Genomic DNA, 12816 nt, shown 5'->3' on the forward strand with positions numbered 1-12816 from the left:
GTTAGCTATTTTTAGCCCATTTTGCAGGTATACATCTCAGCATCAAATATTTTGCTACTTGACCAAATATGTTAACCTTAATATGCTAGCTTGTTGTTTTTAAAAAAAATTTTTTTAGCTAATTTTGTCGACAAACACCTCAGTCATAGTTTGGTTCTAAATGCAAACTAACGTTAGCATGCTAGCATTAAAAAAAAAAAAAAAAGTTGGTACACACCTCAGAGTAATATATTTTGATGCAAGTCACAGTTAGCATTTTAGCATGCTAACCGTCGCATGCTAGCTTTTCAAGTTAATTTAGCAGGTATACACTTCAGTGCCCTCATATATTTTGTTGTTTTTCGCTAATGCGAACTGTATATGTTAGCTTTTTTTTTTTAGCACATTCTGCAGGTATACATCTTAGCATCAAACATTTTGTTACTTGACCAAAGATGTCAACCATAATATGCTAGCTTGTTTGTTTTTTAGCTAATTTTGTAGACAAACACCTCAGTCATATTTTGGTTCTAAATGCAAACTAACGTTAGCATGCTAGCATTAGAAAGAAAAAAAAGTTGGTACACACCTCAGAGTAATATATTTTGATGCAAGTCACAGTTAGCATTTTAGCATGCTAACCATCGCATGCTAGCTTTTCAAGTTAATTTAGCAGGTTTACACCTCAGTGCCATCATATATTTTGTTGTTTTTCGCTAATGCGAACTGTATATGTTAGCTTTTTTTTTTTTTTAGCACATTTTGCATGTATATATGTTAGCATCAAACATTTTGTTACTTAACCAAAGATGTCAACCATAATATGCTAGCTTGTTTGTTTTTTAGCTAATTTTGTCGACAAACACCTCAGTCATATTTTGGTTCTAAATGCAAGCTAACGTTAGCATGCTAGCATTAAAAAAAAAAAAAGTTGGTACACACCTCAGAGTAATATATTTTGATGCAAGTCACAGTTAGCATTTTAGCATGCTAACCATCGCATGCTAGCTTTTCAAGTTAATTTAGCAGGTATACACCTCAGTGCCATCATATATTTTGTTGTTTTTCGCTAATGCAAACTCTATATGTTAGCTTTTTTTTTTAGCACATTTTGCAGGTATACATCTTAGCATCAAACATTTTGTTACTTGACCAAAGATGTCAACCATAATATGCTAGCTTGTTTGTTTTTTAGCAAATTTTGTAGACAAACACCTCAGTCATATTTTGGTTCTAAATGCAAGCTAACGTTAGCATGCTAGCATTAAAATAAAAAAAAGTTGGTACACACCTCAGAGTAATATATTTTGATGCAAGTCACAGTTAGCATTTTAGCATGCTAACCGTCGCATGCTAGCTTTTCAAGTTAATTTAGCAGGTATACACCTCAGTGCCATCATATATTTTGTTGTTTTTCGCTAATGCGAACTGTATATGTTAGCTTTTTTTTTTTAGCACATTTTGCAGGTATATATGTTAGCATCAAACATTTTGTTACTTAACCAAAGATGTCAACCATAATATGCTAGCTTGTTTGTTTTTTAGCTAATTTTGTAGACAAACACCTCAGTCATATTTTGGTTCTAAATGCAAGCTAACGTTAGCATGCTAGCATTAAAAACAAAAAAAAGTTGGTACACACCTCAGAGTAATATATTTTGATGCAAGTCGCAGTTAGCATTTTAGCATGCTAACCGTCGCATGCTAGCTTTTCAAGTTAATTTAGCAGGTATACACCTCAGTGCCATCATATATTTTGTTGTTTTTCGCTAATGCGAACTGTATATGTTAGCTTTTTTTGTTTTTAGCACATTTTGCAGCTATATATGTTAGCATCAAACATTTGTTACTTAACCAAAGATGTCAACCATAATATGCTAGCTTGTTTGTTTTTTAGCTAATTTTGTAGACAAACACCTCAGTCATATTTTGGTTCTAAATGCAAGCTAACGTTAGTATGCTAGCATTAAAAACAAAAAAAAGTTGGTACACACCTCAGAGTAATATATTTTGATGCAAGTTACAGTTAGCATTTTAGCATGCTAACCATCGCATGCTAGCTTTTCAAGTTAATTTAGCAGGTATACACCTCAGTGCCATCATATATTTTGTTGTTTTTCGCTAATGCGAACTGTATATGTTAGCTTTTTTTTTTTTTTTTTTAGCACATTTTGCAGGTATATATGTTAGCATCAAACATTTTGTTACTTAACCAAAGATGTCAACCATAATATGCTAGCTTGTTTGTTTTTTAGCTAATTTTGTAGACAAACACCTCAGTCATATTTTGGTTCTAAATGCAAGTTAACGTTAGCATGCTAGCATTAAAAAAAAAAAAAAAAAGTTGGTACACACCTCAGAGTAATATATTTTGATGCAAGTCACAGTTAGCATTTTAGCATGCTAACCGTCGAATGCTAGCTTTTCAAGTTAATTTAGCAGGTATACACCTCAGTGCCATCATATATTTTGTTGTTTTTCGCTAATGCGAACTGTATATGTTAGCTTTTTTTTTTTTTTTTAGCACATTTTGCAGGTATATATGTTAGCATCAAACATTTTGTTACTTAACCAAAGATGTCAACCATAATATGCTAGCTTGTTTGTTTTTTAGCTAATTTTGTAGACAAACACCTCAGTCATATTTTGGTTCTAAATGCAAGCTAACGTTAGCATGCTAGCATTAAAATAAAAAAATAAAAAGTTGGTACACACCTCAGAGTAATATATTTTGATGCAAGTCACAGTTAGCATTTTAGCATGCTAACCATCGCATGCTAGCTTTTCAAGTTAATTTAGCAGGTATACACCTCAGTGCCATCATATATTTTGTTGTTTTTCGCTAATGCGAACTGTATATGTTAGCTTTTTTTTTTTTTTAGCACATTTTGCAGGTATATATGTTAGCATCAAACATTTTGTTACTTAACCAAAGATGTCAACCATAATATGCTAGCTTGTTTGTTTTTAGCTAATTTTGTAGACAAACACCTCAGTCATATTTTGGTTCTAAATGCAAACTAACGTTAGCATGCTAGCATTAAAAACAAAAAAAAGTTGGTACACACCTCAGAGTAATATATTTTGATGCAAGTCACAGTTAGCATTTTAGCATGCTAACCATCGCATGCTAGCTTTTCAAGTTAATTTAGCAAGTATACACTTCAGTGCCATCATATATTTTGTTGTTTTTCGCTAATGCGAACTGTATATGTTAGCTTTTTTTTTTTAGCACATTCTGCAGGTATATATGTTAGCATCAAACATTTTGTTACTTGACCAAAGATGTCAACCATAATATGCTAGCTTGTTTCTTTTTTAGCTAATTTTGTAGACAAACACCTCAGTCATATTTTGGTTCTAAATGCAAGCTAACGTTAGCATGCTAGCATTAAAAAAAAAAAAAGTTGGTACACACCTCAGAGTAATATATTTTGATGCAAGTCACAGTTAGCATTTTAGCATGCTAACCATCGCATGCTAGCTTTTCAAGTTAATTTAGCAGGTATACACCTCAGTGCCATCATATATTTTGTTGTTTTTCGCTAATGGGAACTGTATATGTTAGCTTTTTTTTTTTAGCACATTTTGCAGGTATATATGTTAGCATCAAACATTTTGTTACTTGACCAAAGATGTCAACCATAAAATGCTAGCTTGTTTGTTTTTTAGCTAATTTTGTAGACAAACACCTCAGTCATATTTTGGTTCTAAATGCAAGCTAACGTTAGCACGCTAGCATAAAAAAAAAAAAAAAAGTTGGTACACACCTCAGAGTAATATATTTTGATGCAAGTCACAGTTAGCATTTTAGCATGCTAACCATCGCATGCTAGCTTTTCAAGTTAATTTAGCAGGTATACACCTCAGTGCCCTCATATATTTTGTTGTTTTTTGCTAATGCGAACTGTATATGTTAGCTTTTTTTTTTAGCACATTTTGCAGGTATATATGTTAGCATCAAACATTTTGTTACTTAACCAAAGATGTCAACCATAATATGCTAGCTTGTTTGTTTTTTAGCTAATTTTGTAGACAAACACCTCAGTCATATTTTGGTTCTAAATGCAAGCTAACGTTAGCATGCTAGCATTAAAAAAAAAAAAAAGTTGGTACACACCTCAGAGTAATATATTTTGATGCAAGTCACAGTTAGCATTTTAGCATGCTAAACATCGCATGCTAGCTTTTCAAGTTAATTTAGCAGGTATACACCTCAGTGCCATCATATATTTTGTTGTTTTTTGCTAATGCGAACTGTATATGTTAGCTTTTTTTTTTAGCACATTTTGCAGGTATATATGTTAGCATCAAACATTTTGTTACTTGACCAAAGATGTCAACCATAATATGCTAGCTTGTTTGTTTTTTAGCTAATTTTGTAGACAAAAACCTCAGTCATATTTTGGTTCTAAATGCAAGCTAACGTCAGCATGCTAGCATTAAAAAAAAAAAAAAAAAAGTTGGTACACACCTCAGAGTAATATATTTTGATGCAAGTCACAGTTAGCATTTTAGCATGCTAACCGTCGCATGCTAGCTTTTCAAGTTAATTTAGCAGGTATACACCTCAGTGCCATCATATATTTTGTTGTTTTTCGCTAATGCGAACTGTATATGTTAGCTTTTTTTTTTTTTAGCACATTTTGCAGGTATATATGTTAGCATCAAACATTTTGTTACTTAACCAAAGATGTCAACCATAATATGCTAGCTTGTTTGTTTTTAGCTAATTTTGTAGACAAACACCTCAGTCATATTTTGGTTCTAAATGCAAACTAACGTTAGCATGCTAGCATTAAAAACAAAAAAAAGTTGGTACACACCTCAGAGTAATATATTTTGATGCAAGTCACAGTTAGCATTTTAGCATGCTAACCATCGCATGCTAGCTTTTCAAGTTAATTTAGCAAGTATACACTTCAGTGCCATCATATATTTTGTTGTTTTTCGCTAATGCGAACTGTATATGTTAGCCTTTTTTTTTTAGCACATTCTGCAGGTATATATGTTAGCATCAAACATTTTGTTACTTGACCAAAGATGTCAACCATAATATGCTAGCTTGTTTCTTTTTTAGCTAATTTTGTAGACAAACACCTCAGTCATATTTTGGTTCTAAATGCAAGCTAACGTTAGCATGCTAGCATTAAAAAAAAAAAAAAGTTGGTACACACCTCAGAGTAATATATTTTGATGCAAGTCACAGTTAGCATTTTAGCATGCTAACCATCGCATGCTAGCTTTTCAAGTTAATTTAGCAGGTATACACCTCAGTGCCATCATATATTTTGTTGTTTTTCGCTAATGCGAACTGTATATGTTAGCTTTTTTTTTTTTTTTTTTTTTTAGCACATTTTGCAGGTATATATGTTAGCATCAAACATTTTGTTACTTAACCAAAGATGTCAACCATAATATGCTAGCTTGTTTGTTTTTTAGCTAATTTTGTAGACAAACACCTCAGTCATATTTTGGTTCTAAATGCAAACTAACGTTAGCATGCTAGCATTAAAAACAAAAAAAAGTTGGTACACACCTCAGAGTAATATATTTTGATGCAAGTCACAGTTAGCATTTTAGCATGCTAACCATCGCATGCTAGCTTTTCAAGTTAATTTAGCAAGTATACACTTCAGTGCCATCATATATTTTGTTGTTTTTCGCTAATGCGAACTGTATATGTTAGCTTTTTTTTTTTAGCACATTCTGCAGGTATATATGTTAGCATCAAACATTTTGTTACTTGACCAAAGATGTCAACCATAATATGCTAGCTTGTTTCTTTTTTAGCTAATTTTGTAGACAAACACCTCAGTCATATTTTGGTTCTAAATGCAAGCTAACGTTAGCATGCTAGCATTAAAAATAAAAAAAGTTGGTACACACCTCAGAGTAATATATTTTGATGCAAGTCACAGTTAGCATTTTAGCATGCTAACCATCGCATGCTAGCTTTTCAAGTTAATTTAGCAGGTATACACCTCAGTGCCATCATATATTTTGTTGTTTTTCGCTAATGCAAACTGTATATGTTAGCTTTTTTTTTTTTAGCACATTTTGCAGGTATATATGTTAGCATCAAACATTTTGTTACTTGACCAAAGATGTCAACCATAATATGCTAGCTTGTTTGTTTTTTAGCTAATTTTGTAGACAAACACCTCAGTCATATTTTGGTTCTAAATGCAAGCTAACGTTAGCATGCTAGCATTAAAAATAAAAAAAGTTGGTACACACCTCAGAGTAATATATTTTGATGCAAGTCACAGTTAGCATTTTAGCATGCTAACCATCGCATGCTAGCTTTTCAAGTTAATTTAGCAGGTATACACCTCAGTGCCATCATATATTTTGTTGTTTTTCGCTAATGCGAACTGTATATGTTACCTTTTTTTTTTTAGCACATTTTGCAGGTATATATGTTAGCATCAAACATTTTGTTACTTGACCAAAGATGTCAACCATAATATGCTAGCTTGTTTGTTTTTTAGCTAATTTTGTAGACAAACACCTCAGTCATATTTTGGTTCTAAATGCAAGCTAACATTAGCATGCTAGCATTGAAAAAAAAAAAAGTTGGTACACACCTCAGAGTAATATATTTTGATGCAAGTCACAGTTAGCATTTTAGCATGCCAACCATCGCATGCTAGCTTTTCAAGTTAATTTAGCAGGTATACACCTCAGTGCCATCATATATTTTGTTGTTTTTCGCTAATGCGAACTGTATATGTTAGCTTTTTTTTTTTAGCACATTTTGCAGGTATATATGTTAGCATCAAACATTTTGTTACTTGACCAAAGATGTCAACCATAATATGCTAGCTTGTTTGTTTTTTAGCTAATTTTGTAGACAAACACCTCAGTCATATTTTGGTTCTAAATGCAAGCTAACGTTAGCATGCTAGCATTAAAAAAAAAAAAAAAAGTTGGTACACACCTCAGAGTAATAAATTTTGATGCAAGTCACAGTTAGCATTTTAGCATGCTAACCGTCGCATGCTAGCTTTTCAAGTTAATTTAGCAGGTATACACTTCAGTGCCATCATATATTTTGTTGTTTTTCGCTAATGCGAACTGTATATGTTAGCTTTTTTTTTTTTTTTTAGCACATTTTGCAGGTATATATGTTAGCATCAAACATTTTGTTACTTAACCAAAGATGTCAACCATAATATGCTAGCTTGTTTGTTTTTTAGCTAATTTTGTAGACAAACACCTCAGTCATATTTTGGTTCTAAATGCAAGCTAACGTTAGCATGCTAGCATTAAAAACAAAAAAAATTTGGTACACACCTCAGAGTAATATATTTTGATGCAAGTCACAGTTAGCATTTTAGCATGCCAACCATCGCATGCTAGCTTTTCAAGTTAATTTAGCAGGTATACACCTCAGTGCCATCATATATTTTGTTGTTTTTCGCTAATGCGAACTGTATATGTTAGCTTTTTTTTTTAGCACATTTTGCAGGTATATATGTTAGCATCAAACATTTTGTTACTTGACCAAAGATGTCAACCATAATATGCTAGCTTGTTTGTTTTTTAGCTAATTTTGTAGACAAAAACCTCAGTCATATTTTGGTTCTAAATGCAAGCTAACGTTAGCATGCTAGCATTAAAAAAAAAAAAAAGTTGGTACACACCTCAGAGTAATATATTTTGATGCAAGTCACAGTTAGCATTTTAGCATGCTAACCATCGCATGCTAGCTTTTCAAGTTAATTTAGCAGGTATACACCTCAGTGCCCTCATATATTTTGTTGTTTTTCGCTAATGCGAACTGTATATGTTAGCTTTTTTTTTTTGCACATTTTGCAGGTATATATGTTAGCATCAAACATTTTGTTACTTAACCAAAGATGTCAACCATAATATGCTAGCTTGTTTGTTTTTTAGCTAATTTTGTAGACAAACACCTCAGTCATATTTTGGTTCTAAATGCAAGCTGACGTTAGCATGCTAGCATTAAAAACAACAAAAAAGTTGGTACACACCTCAGAATAATATATTTTGATGCAAGTCACAGTTAGCATTTTAGCATGCTAACCATCGCATGCTAGCTTTTCAAGTTAATTTAGCAGGTATACACCTCAGTGCCATCATATATTTTGTTGTTTTTCGCTAATGCGAACTGTATATGTTAGCTTTTTTTTTTTTTAGCACATTTTGCAGGTATATATGTTAGCATCAAACATTTTGTTACTTAACCAAAGATGTCAACCATAATATGCTAGCTTGTTTGTTTTTTAGCTAATTTTGTAGACAAACACCTCAGTCATATTTTGGTTCTAAATGCAAGCTAACGTTAGCATGCTAGCATTAAAAACAAAAAAAATTTGGTACACACCACAGAGTAATATATTTTGATGCAAGTCACAGTTAGCATTTTAGCATGCCAACCATCGCATGCTAGCTTTTCAAGTTAATTTAGCAGGTATACACCTCAGTGCCATCATATATTTTGTTGTTTTTCGCTAATGCGAACTGTATATGTTAGCTTTTTTTTTTAGCACATTTTGCAGGTATATATGTTACCATCAAACATTTTGTTACTTGACCAAAGATGTCAACCATAATATGCTAGCTTGTTTGTTTTTTAGCTAATTTTGTAGACAAAAACCTCAGTCATATTTTGGTTCTAAATGCAAGCTGACGTTAGCATGCTAGCATTAAAAACAAAAAAAAAGTTGGTACACACCTCAGAGTAATAAATTTTGATGCAAGTCACAGTTAGCATTTTAGCATGCTAACCGTCGCATGCTAGCTTTTCAAGTTAATTTAGCAGGTATACACTTCAGTGCCATCATATATTTTGTTGTTTTTCGCTAATGCGAACTGTATATGTTAGCTTTTTTTTTTTTTTTTAGTACATTTTGCAGGTATATATGTTAGCATCAAACATTTTGTTACTTAACCAAAGATGTCAACCATAATATGCTAGCTTGTTTGTTTTTTAGCTAATTTTGTAGACAAACACCTCAGTCATATTTTGGTTCTAAATGCAAGCTAACGTTAGCATGCTAGCATTAAAAAAAAAAAAAAAAAGTTGGTACACACCTCAGAGTAATAAATTTTGATGCAAGTCACAGTTAGCATTTTAGCATGCTAACCGTCGCATGCTAGCTTTTCAAGTTAATTTAGCAGGTATACACTTCAGTGCCATCATATATTTTGTTGTTTTTCGCTAATGCGAACTGTATATGTTAGCTTTTTTTTTTTTTTTTAGCACATTTTGCAGGTATATATGTTAGCATCAAACATTTTGTTACTTAACCAAAGATGTCAACCATAATATGCTAGCTTGTTTGTTTTTTAGCTAATTTTGTCGACAAACACCTCAGTCATATTTTGGTGCCATCGTATATTGTGTTGTTTTTCGCCAATGCGAACTGTATGCATGCTATTGTTAGCATGCTAGGCTTTCTTTGCTCGTAATTTCTGTTACTTGACGCTATCTGGCCAGCGTGCTAACTATTAGCATTTCAGTTCAGCTTGAGTTCTTCAGCATTCACAGCATTTTCTAGCACTTTGACAAAAATATCCGTGTTTTGAAGGTGAAAAACCCTCAAAATTTTTACTCACCCGGTGAGCACGACCACAAAGTCCATGACGTTCCAGCCGTTGCGCAGGTACGACCCCTTGTGGAGCGCGAAGCCCAGCGCCAGGATCTTGATCCCCGACTCGAAGCAGAAGATGGCGATGAAGTAGGGCTCCGTGTCTTCCTGCGGCCAGCGAGCGACAGACAGGAAGTGAGGCAGACAGGAGGAGGCGGGGCTTTAAAGTGCCTCAATGTGTGCGTTTACCAGTCGCTCGGACAGCGGCGTCTTGTCGTTGTCGGGGAGGTGCTGCTCCAACGCCAGCACGATGCAGTTTGCGATGATGGTGGTGAGGATCATCCACTCGAAGGGCGTGGAGCTGCGGTCAAGGTCACAAACACTCGTGCGCACGTTAGCTTCAGTGCTAACTCTTTCTTAAAAACACTCGTTCACACGTTAGCTTCAATGCTAACTGTAGCTTACAAACACTCGTACACACGTTAGCTTCAATGCTAACTCTAGCTTACAAACACTAGTACACACGTTAGCTTCAATGCTAACTCATTTTTTTTTTACAAACACTCATTCACACGTTAGCATTTGTGCTAACTCTTTCTCACACACAGACTCGCGCACACGTTAGCATCACTGCTAACTCTATCTCACAAACATTCGCACACACCTTAGCTTCAATGCTAACTCTAGCTTACAAACACTCATACGCACGTTAGCATCGCTGCTAACTTTTTCTCACACACACTGGTGCACACGTCAGCATCACTGCTTACTCTTCCTTACAAACACTCGTGCACATGTTAGCATCCGTGCTAACTCTTTCTCACACACACTGGTGTACACGTTAGCATCAATGCTAACTCTTTCTCATACACATTTTTGCACATGTTAGCATCACTGCTAACTCTTTCTCACACACACTGGTGTACATGTCAGCATCAATGGTAACTCTTTCTCATACACATTTTTGCACATGTTAGCATCACTGCTAACTCTATCTCACAAACACTCGTGCCCACGTTAGCATCAGTGCTAACTCTATCTCACAAACACTCATTCACACGTTAGCTTCAATGCAAACTCTATCTTACAAACACTCGTGCACACGTTAGCATCACTGCTACCTCTTTCTCACACACACTGGTGTACATGTTAGCATCAATGCTAACTCTTTCTCATACACATTTTTGCACATGTTAGTATCACTGCTAACTTTTTCTCACACACACTCGTGCACATATTAGCTTCAGTGCTAACTCTTTCTCACATACACACACTAGTGCACATGTTAGCATCCGTGCTAACTCTTTCTCACACACACTGGTGTACACGTTAGCATCAATGCTAACTCTTTCTCATACACATTTTTGCACATGTTAGCATCACTGCTAACTCTTTCTCACACACTGGTGCACACATTTGCTTCAGTGCTAACTCTTTCGCACACACACACTCACGCACATGTTAGCATCACTGCTAACTCTTTCTTGCAAACACTCATGCACATGTTAGCATCCGTGCTAACTCTTTCTCACAAAAACTTGTACACACGTCAGCATCAATGCTAACTCTTTCTCATACAGATTTTTGCACATGTTAGCATCACTGCTAACTCTTTCTCACACACACTGGTGTACATGTCAGCATCAATGCTAACTCTTTCTCATACACATTTTTGCACATGCTAGCATCACTGCTAACTTTTTCTCACACACACACTCGTGCACATTTTAGCTTCAGTGCTAACTCTTTCTCACACACACACACACTCGCACACACGTTAGCATCACTACTAACTCTTTCTTGCAAACACTTGTGCACATGTTAGCATCCGTGCTAACTCTTTCTCACAAAAACTTGTACACATGTCAGCATCAATGCTAACTCTTTCTCATACAGATTTTTGCACATGTTAGCATCACTGCTAACTCTTTCTCACACACACTGGTGTACATGTCAGCATCAATGCTAACTCTTTCTCATACACATTTTTGCACATGTTAGCATCACTGCTAACTTTTTCTCACACACACACTCGTGCACATTTTAGCTTCACTGCTAACTCTTTCTCACACACACTGGTGTACACGTTAGCATCAATGCTAACTCTTTCTCACAGACACTGGTGTACATGTCAGCATCAATGCTAACTCTTTCTCATACACATTTTTGCACATGTTAGCATCACTGCTAACTCTTTCTCACACACACTCGTGCACACATTAGCTTCAATGCTAACTCTTTCTCACACACACTGGTTAGCACATTTTTGCACATGTTAGCATCACTGCTAACTCTTTCTCACACACACTGGTGTACACGTTAGCATCAATGCTAACTCTTTCTCACACACACTCGTGCACACATTAGCTTCAATGCTAACTTCTCCTCACACACACTGGTTAGCACATTTTTGCACATGTTAGCATCACTGCTAACTCTTTCTCACACACACTGGTGTACACGTTAGCATCAATGCTAACTCTTTCTCACAGACACTGGTGTACACATTAGCATCAATGCTAACTCTTTCTCATACACATTTTGCACATGTTAGCATCACTGCTAACTCTTTCTCACACACACTCGTGCACACATTAGCTTCAATGCTAACTCTTTCTCACACACACTGGTTAGCACATTTTTGCACATGTTAGCATCACTGCTAACTCTTTCTCACACACACTGGTGTACACATTTGCATCAATGCTAACTCTTTCTCACACACACTGGTGTACACGTTAGCATCAATGCTAACTCTTTCTCATACACATTTTTGCACATGTTAGCATCACTGCTAACTATTTCTCACACACACTTGTGCACACATTAGCATCACTGCTAACTCTTTCCTAAAAACACTTGTGCACACATTAGCATCACTGCTAACTCTTTCCTAAAAACACTTGTGCACACATTAGCATCACTGCTAACTCTTTCCTAAAAACACTTGTGCACACATTAGCATCACTGCTAACTCTTTCCTAAAAACACTTGTGCACACATTAGCATCACTGCTAACTCTTTCTTACAAACACTCATTCACACCTTAGCATCACTGCTAACTCTTTCTGAGCTCTCTACTGCCTCTGTGGGCCACTGAAGGTACTCACATTGCAGCTTAATCACTGCAAAACCAACAATGTTCCTTCTAGAAACTTCCTAGAAATGCTCTTATTCTGGAAAAACGCAGGTAACTGGAAATAATATGATCAAATAAAATACGAGTCTGTTAAATGTAATAAGTGGTTTAGCTTTGATGAGTGGAAACTAAGATGTG

General features: G+C 35.1%; 1 protein-coding gene across 5 annotated transcripts in view; it reads right to left on the reverse strand.

Moving 5' to 3' along the window:
* The window catches only part of LOC133621855 (voltage-dependent P/Q-type calcium channel subunit alpha-1A-like), a 267315-nt gene that overhangs the window by 212998 nt on the left and 41501 nt on the right, over positions 1-12816 (reverse strand). For all 5 annotated transcript variants that reach the window (XM_061984254.2, XM_061984255.2, XM_061984253.1 and 2 more), the window contains 2 exons: positions 9789-9894; positions 9568-9707 (listed from right to left, as the gene is read on the reverse strand). In XM_061984254.2, the coding sequence (XP_061840238.1) occupies positions 9568-9707; positions 9789-9894 (246 nt within the window). The remainder of the gene's footprint in view (positions 1-9567; positions 9708-9788; positions 9895-12816) is intronic.

Source organism: Nerophis lumbriciformis, linkage group LG25 (genome assembly GCF_033978685.3).
Source record: "Nerophis lumbriciformis linkage group LG25, RoL_Nlum_v2.1, whole genome shotgun sequence".
Lineage (NCBI taxonomy): Eukaryota > Metazoa > Chordata > Actinopteri > Syngnathiformes > Syngnathidae > Nerophis > Nerophis lumbriciformis.